The following is a 13,718-nucleotide window of genomic DNA, read 5'->3' on the forward strand; positions in this document are numbered from 1 at the left end:
AATCCAGTTTTTTCACTCTTGCACGTGGCACCAGGCAGGGGTGTCCTTTATCTCCCCTATTGTTTGCATTAACTATAGAGCCCTTGTCAATCTTTCTGAGGACCTCTTCCATTTTTACTGGGATTTCACGGTTGGGCACAGAATTTAAGTAATCACTTTATGCTCATGATTTATTGCTGTATGTCTCAGATCCTGTCCTTTCCATCCCAACAATGTTATCCACTTTTCAGAGATTTGGATCATTCTCAGGCTATAAAGTAAATATCTCTAAAAGTGAATGCTACCCTGTCAATGCTTCAGCATCACAGCTCAAACAGTCTGACATCCCTTTTAAATCCCTGTCTGGCTTTAAGTATCTAGGGATCAATGTAACCAGAACCCTAAACTCTCTTTTTTCTGCTAATTTCCTGCCTTTAATGTCTAAAATTAAATCTGACCTCCAAAGATGGGGAAGCTTACCTCTCTCGTTAATTGGAAGAATTAATGCAGTCAAAATGAACATTTTGCCCAAATTTCTATTTTTGTTTCACTGTCTCCCACTTTTCCTCCCAAAGCAGTTCTTTAAAACAATTGATCAAACTATTTCTCACTTCCTATGGTGTGGAAAAGCACCCAGGATCTGCAAATCCACACTTCAGAGATGTAAATTCAATGGTGGATTGTCACTTCCAAATTTTCAATTGTATTATTGGGCAGCACATATCCACAAGATTTCATTTTGGTTCAACTCAGTTGATCTGCCATGGTGTGATTTGGAGGCGCAGTCATGTGTTTCATCTTCCCTAACTGCTTTACTTACCTCTTCTATTCCATCCAACCTCTCTGGCTTTACAAATAACCAAGTGGTTCGCTCCACACTTAAAATTTGGTATCAATTTAGGAGGCACTTCAAATTTAAGTCAGCATCTACATTAGCTCCTTTATTGAGCAATCATTTATTTCGACCTGCACTTACAGATTTAACCTTTTTTGCATGGCATAATGAGGGCCTGAAATGTTTTAAAGACCTTTACAAGGATGGTATTTTTCGCAGCTTTACAGATCTCTCAGGAGAATTGTTTCCCACCCTCTCATCTTTTCCGTTACTTTCAAATTAGACACTGCGCTAAAGCATTATTTCCAGTTTTTCCCTCATTACCACCAAGTCTACAGTGGGAGGAGCTTCTAAGCCACGACCCACTTCAGAAGTCACTCATCTCTAAAGTTTATAAGGAAATCCTGTCTTTTGATTGCTCACCAGTTACCAAAGTCAAGGCTGCTTGGGAACAAGAACTGGGTCTACATCTGGGAGATGACTGGTGGGACACTGCTCTTAAGAAAATTTACACTAGCTCAACCTGCGCTCGTCTCACACTTATACAGTTTAAAGTATTGTTTAGAGTCCATTATTCCAAAACTCGACTGTCACAAATCTATCCCACTATCACTGACAATTGCGACAAATGCCATGCTTCATTTTGCAATTTAACTCATATGTTTTACTCTTGTTCGTCACTTTATTGCTTCTGGCAGAATTATTTCGATACCATGTCAAAAATACTTTTAATTACCATTAAAGTCTCCCCTCATGTCGCCATATTCGGGCTCCCAGAAGACCACAACCGGTTTACCTCTAACCAATTAGATATTTTAGCTTTTACTTCCCTACTGGCAAGACGCCGTCTTCTTCTTCACTGGAAGTCAACTAAAGCACCCTCTAGCACTCAGTGGCTCAATGACACCATGTCTTTTCTAAAGCTGGAGAAGATCAGATATTCAGTGAAAGGTAATTCTAATAAATTTTATAGAAAGTGGCTTCCCTTTTTAACATTCTTTCACTCTCTTCAGTCTATGCCTCCTGATTGATGGACCCCCACCTCCTCCCTTTCTTTTTATTTTTCTTCTTATCTTTATCATTATTTGTTTGTTTGTTTGTTTGTTTATTTTGATTTGTACATTGTTTGTCTGTCGCCCGATCTATAAAATAAGAAAATATCCTAGGAGGCAGACCGTATGTCTTACTCTTCATTCATCATGGTGCACAGTACTTCTATTGTATCGATATGTTTACATTTTCAATTGTGATCCTGATGTGTTGTGATACTCAATGTAATTATAACATTGGTTCCTGTTCTAATGTGCCTTACCTCCTAATAAAAACATAACATAACAACATAAAAGTGGTTTGCGTGGACGTTAATTCCCCGTGAGCAGAAGAGATAGGCTTCATGCATTAGAGTTAACATCAGCTACTGGAACAACCCACGCTGCTTTTAGACCTCACACACACGCAAACACACGCAAACGCACACACAAACATTTCGCAACACTGATGATATCAGATTGCAAGTTGATGATTGGTCAGAATTCAAACCTGTGACGTGGTTTCTCCAGCTGAAATAGCGGAGCTGAATCCTGAGAGCAGAACCAGTGAGAGCTGTCAGAGAGGAACCATGGACACCATCGCTGAACCGGACCCTGGACTCTCTGAGGAACCTGAGGACATGTCTTTGGACCGGGAGAAGACCAGGAGGAGAAGATTTGGTAGGTGCCCTTTTTAGAGGATTTAAAATAACTAATCCAGTAAATATGTTTTCATCTGCATGCATTTTAGATTCACGTTTAGCAAACGTTTTAATTCAGAGTGACCGACCTGATGAACCAGCGACCGTATAGACGTATTCTCCTAAATAACGACATGTGTGTGTTCTAGACAAAACCCTTTTTTTTTACCTTACTTGACTCGTGACTACGCCCGTGAGTTACGGACTACTGATAGGCATCTCAAGTAGTTGTGTGTTTCATGATATATGTTCGTTATATACGTGGAACAGAGTGCAGAGTAACTTTAGAGCCGAACACAAGTTTAGTTTTTTCATTACTTATTATGAATGGTAGTGCAACGTGACATTAGAGGGACAATGGTTTATTTCATCAACAATTGTGTGTTTTAATAATGGCTACTCATTTAACTGAAGTGATATCAGGTGTAATTATGACATACATAATTATCAAGTTTGTCATTAATATGAACATATCTCAAACTATCCCACAATACATATCCTCATATTTTCTGCGTGTGCCGTTGTGAAAGACCCTGGTGACACGCAGGCCACATGTTGTCTCCCCTCGATTACTGTGTGTACGTATGTATTTCTGTGTGTATTACTCTATAACTATGCGTGCGCATATATCAATAATGAGGGAATAATAACATATACGTATGTATGCTAGAGACCAGTACTTGTTGTGCTTAAGTGTGTTCTAAACTCAACACGAGAGCCACATGAGCAGTCATCACTTACTGAGGTGTTCTCAGTAGAGGTCTTTAGGTGTTTCTTCTAGACGGGGAGGGATTCTGCAGACCGTAGGGAGACTGTCTGGACTGTGAATGATGGCCACGAACATACTCTGTGTGTCCGTGTGTGTGCGCTTGAGTGCATCAGTGAGTCTGTGTGGCAAAAGAGGACATCAGATAAGCATTGAAGAAAAACATTTCGCAACACGTAATTGAGAATTAAAATACGTCATGTGCTTTTTCCAGCTGATGGAGCAAAGAAGAAGGCTAAGTTCAGAAGCAGTGGAAGCCATCAGAGAGTAACCATGGTCACCATCTCTGAACCAGACCCTGGACCCTCTGAGGAACCTGAGGACACGTCTTTGAACCGGGAGGAGACCAGGAAGAGAAGATTTGGTAGGTGCCCCTTTTTAGAGAATTTAAAAGAAATAATCCAGTAATCCAATAATCAAAAATAAAATGTTTTCCTCCACATACATTTAAGATTTATGTTTCAAAAACGTTTTTTAGCCAAAGTGACGTGTGTGTGTGTGTGTGTGTGTGTGTGTGTGTGTGTGTGTGTGTGTGTGTGTGTTCAGAGTCTCAGTTATTATTGGTAGCCGTTCAATCTGGAGGAGACGTTGTTTTTTGTATCCTTAAATGTCTGTTTTCTATCTGACCTGTAGGTCATTTTGTATGTAACTGCGTTCAGCTGCCCAGGCGTTTTGTGTCTGACCGTCTTCCATTGTCAACTGCACTGGCAGTGTTTATGTCCCTTGTGCAAGAACCCTTGTACTTCTTTATATGTGGGCATAAATAAATATTTAAAATGTGTGTGTGTGTCCTACTCCTGAACAGTTCTATGGTTGCACATCGCTGTCGTTGTGAGCATCGGACTGCTGAGTATTCTCCTCATCTCCCTGCGCTTCAGTGAGTCTGAATCATATCATCCTGAATATAATTACAATACAGTTATGATCATATTAATGATTGTAGTAATAGCAATGATAATGATAATTATTGTTTTTGTTAGAATCAGTGTTAATAATATGAATGATCTTACTACTATGTAACAGCAGGCCTGTCGGACAAGTTGCTCTGCACAGTTGGTCAACGCGCACGTGCCAAGCAGCCTGCAGCTCACACACACACACACACACACACACACACACACACACACACACACACACACACACACACACACACACACACACACACACACACACACACACACACACACACACACACACACACACGCGCACACTTCAAGACAAAGGCAGCGCAGGACACCGCATACACACTCACCGCACGCACATGCACACACTCACCGCACACACATGCACGGGCATACACACACTGCACACACGCGGACGCAGACGTTGAAAGACAACGGCAAGATGGAGACCACAGCCCCGCCGTCGACACACTCTCCCAGCTGAGACCTCATGTCTATTGTAGACTACACCTTTTTGCAAAACTTTATTTATTTTTAAATATTACTCAACTTCTTGAGCATCCCGCAATGTCTTGGGATATTCATATCCCCCCTCCCCCTTGCCGACTGTTTTCGTTTTATTTTATTTTCTCATGTTTAGTTTCTTCTGCTTTAAAAAACATCTTAGACTCTGGCGTCAGGTAGCCAATGTACAGTCCGCAAACATGTTTTTGTTAGAATTTGTGTTAATAATATGAATGATTGTAACAATAGCAACTATAATGATATTGATAATTATAGTAATTGTTATTTTAATTAGTATTAATAATATGTCATGTTTTCTTTCAGGGGGGATGGACTTTGTGTTTGGTTGGCTGTGGGTCCTGTGACGTTTAGAGACGATGGCGTTCTGTTTTAGAGCTCATTCCTTCTGTACTCCTCTGTCCTGTCCTAGACACACCGTCACCTTGGAAGGAGGGGAGAGAGCGCTTACTGGATGAACTCGGTGAGGGTTTTATACAAGTTATTAAATCAATCGCATTATTAACATTTTTTTCTTTTGTGATTTATGTTTGAACATCCCCTCTTCCTTATAACTTCACGTTTTATATTGTCAGGCTAACAGAGCATAGACCGTGTTAAACTACCACCAAATAAATGTGGTCTACTAAAGACATTTTTCTATTGTTGTCTATTAGGGTCATGCTTCTATTGACGTCTATTAAGGTTGTGCTTCTATTGTGGTCTGTTAAGGTCAGGTCTCAGGGTTGTGTGTCAGTAATGAAGACGGTAAGATAAGCAGTGCTGTGTGATTTTTTACATTCAACAGATGAATTGGCGCTTCAGGGCTGGATGTTTTACGACCAGAGTTTCTACCTTATGTCTACTACTAAGAAGAGCTGGAAGGCCAGTAGAGAAGACTGTCTGCAGAGAAACGCAGACCTGGTGGTTATCAACAGCAGAGAAGAACAGGTGTGTGTGTGTGTGTGTGTGTGTGTGTGTGTGTGTGTGTGTGTGTGTGTGTGTGTGTGTGTGTGTGTGTGTGTGTGTGTGTGTGTGTGTGTTGTCATGACAACAGATGCTATTACCGTTGCAAACAGGGGTTTCTCAGCAGAATGTTCGATCCTTCCTGGATTGGACTGAGCAGTAGAGACACAAAGGGGACCTTCAAGTGGGTGGATGGTACCCCCATGACCTCAAGGTAAGGCTGATGACTCTGTTCAGCAGCATCTCTTCTCTGAGAGTGACAGAGTGACCTCACCTCAACACTGGGCTCCACTGTCTCCTCCTCGTGGTTCTCAGTTTGAGACGAGCTAAACCAGGCGATGACAGCGGAGCAGAAGACTGTGTCATAGCAGGGGAGGACGGCTGGTCCAGACAACCGTGTGACAGACTGCACCACTGGATCTGTGAGAAGGCCGTGGACCTGGATCATCTGGAGGCTGAGCTGGACAAAGAGGGTCCGTAGACTTTGTTTGTGTTCATGAGTGGAGAACGGTTCTTCCTTTCTGTTCTCTGTGCCATATACACAGTAAATATACTCTTCATAAGTGGAAAGGTGGTTGGGTGTGTTTAGGTCTACTAAGGTCAGGTTTCTATTGTGGTCTACTAATGCCATGTTTCTATTGTGGTCTACTAAGGCCATGTTTCTATTGTGGTCTACTAAGGTCATGTTTCTATTGTGGTCTACTAAGGCCTTGTAGGTACTGCTGTGATATTCAATCATGCAGGAAAAGGCAGGTCGCCCTCTAGTGGACAGGTATTAGGAGAGAGTGAAGGGAGTGTCTGATGGTGCATCTCTAGATACGTGTTGTAAACGTTCACTCCTCTCCTCCTGGTTTCTTCAGGTTCAGTGATGCCCACGGAGGAGGAGGAGGCCCCCAGCATCACAAAGTTCCACTCCACTACCCAGGTGTTGCCCGTGGGCCAAACGGCCCGCTACACCTGCGATGCCGGTGGCACGCCGGAGCCCACCGTGGAGTGGCTCCACAACGGCAGGCCCCTGGAGAGGAACGGCACAGACGACCAATCTGAGGCCTGGGTGGAGAGGGGGTTCCTCTTCGTCAGAGGGGTGAGGTATGGCGTGAACACGGTCTGCTGCGTGGCGAGCAACAGCGCTGGAACGGCCAATCACACCGCTGAGCTGCTTGTCTTTGGTAAGATCTGGATGCAAGGAGAGATGTTTGTTGGTGATGCATAACATTGTAGTTGATTTATAATAAATCTTAATCTAACTTAATCTTTTATCTTGATATAACAATTACATTTTATCTTGATACATTAATAAATTGTTTTTGATAGATAGATCGGTAGGTAGATAGGTAGACAGACAGACAGATCAACCTACCTCTTCAATCTGTGTACAAACAGCACAATATGACAAACAGCATATGTAGTGCAAACTGTACTCCAATGTTTTGCATGCAGTAATAAGTAACTAATATGCCAATCCTGCCCTGCTCGTATTGACCACTTTCATATGAATGAGGGCATTCAACTCGACCCAAATCATGGAGGTCATTTTCTCCATGAGGGTTGCAGGCTCCAACCCAAGAGGGAGTGAGGGAATGTGCTCATTGTGGTTATATCTTAAACATATTATAGCTTACCCCGATTCTATTCTCTCAAATCCCCAAGTAAGCATGAAAAGTTAAACTAAGTAACTAACTAACACGAGCAGTTAAACTAAGTAAACATCATATACTGAACAAAACTTCTGACATTAAAAGGCAGATTTACCACTAGAAAGGTTATGAAAATGCATTTTAATGCCGAAACATCTTAATATTGCATTTTCCGCTGAAAATAAAATGAATGTCAGCTATTTTTGTGATGCAGAGATAGTAGTGTCCTTATCAACCACCATAGGGGCGTGACCTGAATGAATTACTATGCAACTAACAAACTAAGCGTTGTTTACAGTCACTGAAGTTATGACAATAAAATTCACATTTCCTGATGATAATGTTATCAAAAACCCATTTTTAATGCAAAACTTATTTGAAGCAGAGCAAGGCTTCAGCTCAAACAATAACAAAATCTTAAAAAGTTTAAATGCAAAAACCCCAAAAGGGTACAAGGCCGCTGTTGACAAAAACCGGAGAATAAAACAGACAAAGAAAGAAGAGCCAGGCCACCATCAGGAGAGGAGTCCAGGGGCAGGCAAAAGGTCCCGACCGTAGGTTGGACAGGCGGACAAGCAGGCAGGAAGAAACAGGGCGGGGAGAACTGACAGGCGAGCTAAGAACAAACATAAGACAATCTGACCAGGTGGCACTAACAGCACAGGGTATAGTTAGTAGTTAGGGTTAGGGTTAACACACATCAAGGAGCAGGTGAGCAGGGAAACAGGTGGAAAACAGACACAGGCAGGATGTACAGGTGAGAGGCGGAGTCAGAGGCACAATAAAGATAGACACATGGTCTAAAACACAGAATAACCAGCAGGAGGCCACAGAGCCACTGAGTGCAAACAGAATCAATCAGATATCAGAGAGCTCTTTTAGCTGTAGAATCATTTAAAGCCCCCCCACACGTTCAAAGCCGTACGTCTTTACTGGAACTTAAGTGTGTCTCGTTTCCAATGAGAGCGCTCAAAGCGGCACTGCCATACAGAAACATTTGGAGCAGTACTGGAAGGTGTAGCGCAGAGTAGATCCAAAAGACAGACTTCAGCACTGACTGGTTATACTTTTCCAGAATAGTTGGAATAGTTTTACTATTCCAGTCAAACATGTGCTCTAACCAAATTAACCATTAAGAAATGAAAGGGAAGCTAAATATCCGCATGGCTGCGTAACGCTTCCGGTACATTGTTTGGAGAGAGCTCTTATTACTAGTAGGCTAATACAGTTCATTCTCATTCCATAATAATATTTCAATAAATATCTGCTTTGTGGGGAAGCTGGAGACACCATCAGTGTATTTCTGTGTGTTTAGCAGCTCATCATGTCTTGTTCTCTCGTCAGATGCCTGTGAACTCACACTGGACCCAAACACAGCCAACAGATACCTCTCTCTGTCTGAGGACAACAGAAGGGTGACACTGGCTGACGTGGAGCAGTCATATCCTGAGAGCCGAGAGAGATTTGACGACTGGAACGAGGTGTTGGGCAGACAGGGTCTTACTGGCCACTGTTACTGGGAGGTAGAGTGGGAACGAGGTGTTGACATAGGAGTGGCATACAGAGGAATCACAAGGAAAGGAAGGGGTGATGACAGTAGGTTTGGATTGAACAACAAGTCCTGGAGTCTTTATTGTTATGAAGGTGTTTACTCTACCTGGGACAACCATAGTTATACAAACACAGGTATTGCCTACGCTGGCTCTACCAGAGTAGGAGTGTATCTGGACCGGCCTGCTGGCACTCTGTCCTTCTACAGAGTGTCCCCAGGTGGAGGAGGGTCCTCAGACACACTGACACACATCCACACCATCAGGACCTCCTTCACCCAGGAGGACCTCCTCCCTGCATTTGGGATTGGGATTAATGGCTCAGTGTCCCTGTGTCAGTTGTAGCAACACACACACACACACACACACACACTTCACCTTTCTATTATTTTCTGCTCTCCTCTCTCTCCTTCATGTGATCAATACTTGTCAATAGTTTGGTTGATTTAAATACATGTACTCAACTATACTCCAAATGTGATATTTGATTGGGCTTCTGAACATTTTAGTGTGATAAACCATTAAAAGAGACTTTTAAGATCTTCCATGGGGTTAACTAAGCATTTTAAATATAGATTGATGGGAAATCAAAAATAATTAATTTTACAATAATTTGTTTATTTTCACACTAAATAGGTCTGATATAATTTTTTTGGATTTCTTTGGATAACATTAACATTTATTTAATTATTTGTTGATTTATTATTATATTCATAATGCAAGTGGTCTATGGGAAAATATATTGATCATGTGAATGACTGAGCTAAATATAGATTCCTTGAACAGGGCATTAGAACATGTTCTGTTATTTAAGATATATGCACACCTGTTTATGATTGGTAATGTCTGCTGGTTCTATTGTTTTAGTCCTTGTATTTATTGTGTACATGTAAGGGACTATTCTCTTGTAATGGTTAATAAAGCATAATGGAAATAAACAATTCAGTGGATCAAACTGAATTATTCTTGTGTGTTCTGCATGTTATGTTATTTTTAATCCAGGAAAGGCCGCTGAGACAGGATCGCTTTTAACTCACTTTATTTGGTAAAGGTTTTGGTCTATTGTCTATGAAACAAAAGGAGAGGAATGGTATATAACACGCGCGGAGCGTCTCTAAGCTTTATATCTACGATACGCCGCCCAAGAGATTCTTTTGTGGAGATTCTAACGATACGGCGGGAGATTCTGTTGTGGCGATTCCTCCTCTGGTTTGTGGCGAATCTCCCTGGCTTGTGGCGAAATCTCTTCCAAAGCTGAAAATGGTGCTTAAATAGACAGGTAAAAGTAGGCTTCTTCTACAACGTCTAAACTTGCCCACTTCATCTGTGTGCCCGTCATTGCCCCCTCCTGACTATGTGCAAGTGTTGCAGCTTTTTATTTACCTCTTATTACCTCTTAACTATTGTATGTGCTCAGTGCTGCTCCCTGTGGCTATGTGAGGATATCATGGCTGAAATATGTCACATGCAGATGATTATTCCCCTTTCTTCAGTGTAACTCTTTCAAGCTTAGCTCCAGAGCTCAGTTCACCTGGAATGTCCACAGGGATTTCTCCTTTGAACACAGGCGTATTTACAAGGTGTTGATCTGAATCGCACACAAGGGCCCATTCCCCACCCAACACATTGTTAGAGGGCCCCTCTGCGGACCCCCCACCCCACGGGCCCCAGTGCAACCCCACTGCCTGCACCGTCTGTATTAAGCCATTGTGTCGGGCATCAAGTGCAGGAGGGGCACCAACAGCCTCATGATAATCGTTACATGAGTTCCCCTCGAGAGGAATACTTTAAAAGAAGTTTCTCGTAATTAAAAGACGTTTCTCGTCACCCTACCACCTGCAAACAAATGGCCTGGTGGAGCAGCTTAATGGCACCATACAGAGGTAAGTTGCATATTGTTGAATTGGCAGATATCACGCACAATATAAATGCTACAGGCTAAATTATGTATATATTATATTATAAATTATGTATACATATACTTTGTATATGTACAAGGTACATTTTCAGGTCACTCAGAAAACCGGCGGAAGACAACCCCAAATATTATTGATATTTTGAGATATTGTTGTTTCTGTTTATTTTAAGTCACTTAGAATAAAAGCATCTGCTAAACCTCATGAATGTAAGTGGCCACACAGAAAAGATTAATTTGTTCCAAAATCCTAGTCTTTCTCTGTTGGGATTTGTGCCATGTATCATGTAACTTATCAATGTGTTCGAACAATCTATACTTCTATATCTGACACTGTACATAATGATTGTGTCATATATGCCACTTTTGTGCTCATATACTTTATTGAAATAACTGAAGTCAGGGGCATTGTCATCCCATTGACAACCTATACATAAGCTTTGCTTTTCTGAATAAACTTTGTGTCTCAAAGTGATACCGCCTTGCATCACATTGTTATGATATTTTAGTCCAGGAAAAGCCGCCGAGACAGGATCGCTTTTAACTCACTTTATTTGGTTAAGGTTATTGGTCTATTGTCTATCGTCTATGAAACAAAAGGAGAGGGATCGTATATAACACGCGTGGAGCGTCTCTAAGCTTTACATCTAATCGATACGCCGCCCAAGAGATTCTGACCTAAAATGGCGAGTTCGAGTTTTATATCAGGTGAGAGTAGACTTCTTCTATGGTTTTCTCACTTCCTCTGTGTGTCCGTTGCTGCCCCTAGTGTAAATGTTTTGTAACTTTGTTAAATGTGCTCAGTACTGCCCTCTGAGGTTATGTGAGAGTATTACTGCTTAATTTGTCAAATGTGTTCAGTGCTGCCCTCTGGCGATTGTGAGGGGAAATTACCTCTAAACTATGCTCGGTGCAACTGGATGTGGCTATGTGAGAGCATTACAGTAAAAATGTATCACTAGGGAATATTACAATTAAAATATGTCACAACATTGATTTCCGAAGTCGCTGCTTTGCTTACAGAGAAGATCCAGAGAAAGAGGACAACACCACATTAGCCGACTGAAATTATAGAAAGAGCGCATAACATTGTTTTTGGCTGGTTTCAAGCAGTGGAGGGACACACAACATAAGGTTTTGAATAACTGGTTGTAAAGGCGTCTTGACAAATGCAAGGTCTTAAGTACATAGTAGGGTCACAAGTTGATCTGGCTGCCTTTCCTGTTTTTAGGAAGGCTAATTGTGCTTTTTACTACTACGGCAGACGATGCTGCCGAGGTCAACGGCACAACGGAATGTACTCCCAACTTGTAAAACTTTTCCCCCACAATGGTCTGAGTTCGAATCCCGTAATGTATATATATTTGTAAACATTCATTTTCCATTTGTTTTGGCTTAAAACGGTTATGTGACAAGTTCTCTCCAATTGCTGACCGAGTGACATTATTGATATGGGACTGAAATGATATGGTGATATCCAGGATGAATTATATAATTCTTTATTTCAGACCCAGGGGGATCCATATCACAACAAACAACAAGAACAAACAAAAGACACAGTAACAAAAATACAAAGCCTTCCACAATATTCAAGGTCTAGCATACAGACATGTTCGCCAATGGTTCCAAAGTCTGGAAACCAAGACAGCGATTAAGACATTTTCTGACTCAGATGCCCTACACATAAATTGTGGCAACCCCGATCGTCGGAGGTGTAGGGTTTCTTAAAACACACGCTGAAACAGGGTGGCGGTGCAGCGGTTTTATTACTTGCATTACTTTTATTACTTCCCCAGCGGGGCAAACAAAAAGGAATGCGTCTCGGATTCGGGTCCCCTCGGGAGGGTGGCGTGGATCTCGCTCCTGGCTTCCACCCGCTCAGCGCTGTGGGCGAGACGTTTAGGCGTTAGTGCGTTATCTCAGTACTTGTCTCTTACCCCGACTGTCTTCCACTCGACTTCCCCCGTCTTCCCCGTGCCCGGCCCTTAAAACCCCTCTGCCGTCTTGCTCCCCCAGGTGATCCCAATGTCCCTGATTGAGCCCTCTAGCGCCGCCGCGCTGAACGGCACATATCTCCCGCGGACTACCTGTCCGCGGAGAGGGATATCATACATCATGCCATATTGAGAGCATATTCTAAGAAGCTGCTGCAGGCCACACTGGAGGGATACAGTACCACCAAATCATCAGCGTAAAGCATATGATTAATGAGGCTATCCCCACCAAACAGCCAGTTCTACACTCTTTAGCTCTTTAGATAGAGCAGTGGTTCTCAACCTTTTTTGAGCAAACGCCCCCCTGACCTTACTTTGATCCTCCGGTGCCCCCCCCACAACAATTAAAAAAATGTTTTAACTACACCCGTGGGTAGGCTATATCCATTACCAACCCCACTCATGCTATATTGCTTAAATGAAAGACGAGCCCATTTCTGTGCTGTTTCGGTTTCTTCAGGAATTATAAGAAAATGTCCCTATATGAGCCTGTTTTATTATTAAGCAGATTTAGCCCCACTAAAACAGAGTTCTGTCATTTAGATTTATTTATACTCGCGCTGGCGGCCGCGACACTATTTGCAGTCTTCTCCTGAACAGAGGTGTCGCCACTGAGGAAAGGCTACCGACTTTTTACTATTTCCACGCACCAGAAGAAGAATAAAACGTAACAATGGCAGAGCTGGCAGCAGCTATGATGTCACAGTCAATGTCGGCGACGATATTGGATTCTATGGATGAGGAAGAACAGCTGCTTTTGAGTCTTCTTGCAAAGTCGCGAAGGAAACGAAGGTGGTGTGTTCGTCCTTTGCATCACGCCAGACATAAGTATGGTGAATTCAATGTCGTTGTGAAGCCAATGCGGATGATGGACGAAGAGAAGCACTTTGAGTACTTCAGGATGTCGGCACACCGATTCGATTACCTACTCCAGCGGATCAAGC

At 42.4% G+C, this 13,718-nt stretch overlaps 1 protein-coding gene across 1 annotated transcript; it reads left to right on the forward strand.

Annotated features, from left to right (window-relative positions):
- Positions 1 to 2,432: 2,432 nt before the first annotated feature.
- LOC311362511 (uncharacterized protein) lies at positions 2,433 to 9,112 on the forward strand (the record flags this gene model as incomplete). The annotated part of the gene is given in 10 exon segments (XM_084482372.1): positions 2,433 to 2,523; positions 3,524 to 3,673; positions 4,115 to 4,186; positions 5,146 to 5,196; positions 5,521 to 5,663; positions 5,792 to 5,892; positions 5,994 to 6,151; positions 6,539 to 6,847; positions 8,660 to 9,081; positions 9,083 to 9,112. Coding segments are annotated over 10 exon segments (1,527 nt in total).
- Between the last annotated feature and the right edge of the window lie 4,606 nt (positions 9,113 to 13,718).

Source organism: Micromesistius poutassou (assembly GCF_964030765.1).
Source record: "Micromesistius poutassou genome assembly, chromosome: 17".
NCBI lineage: Eukaryota > Metazoa > Chordata > Actinopteri > Gadiformes > Gadidae > Micromesistius > Micromesistius poutassou.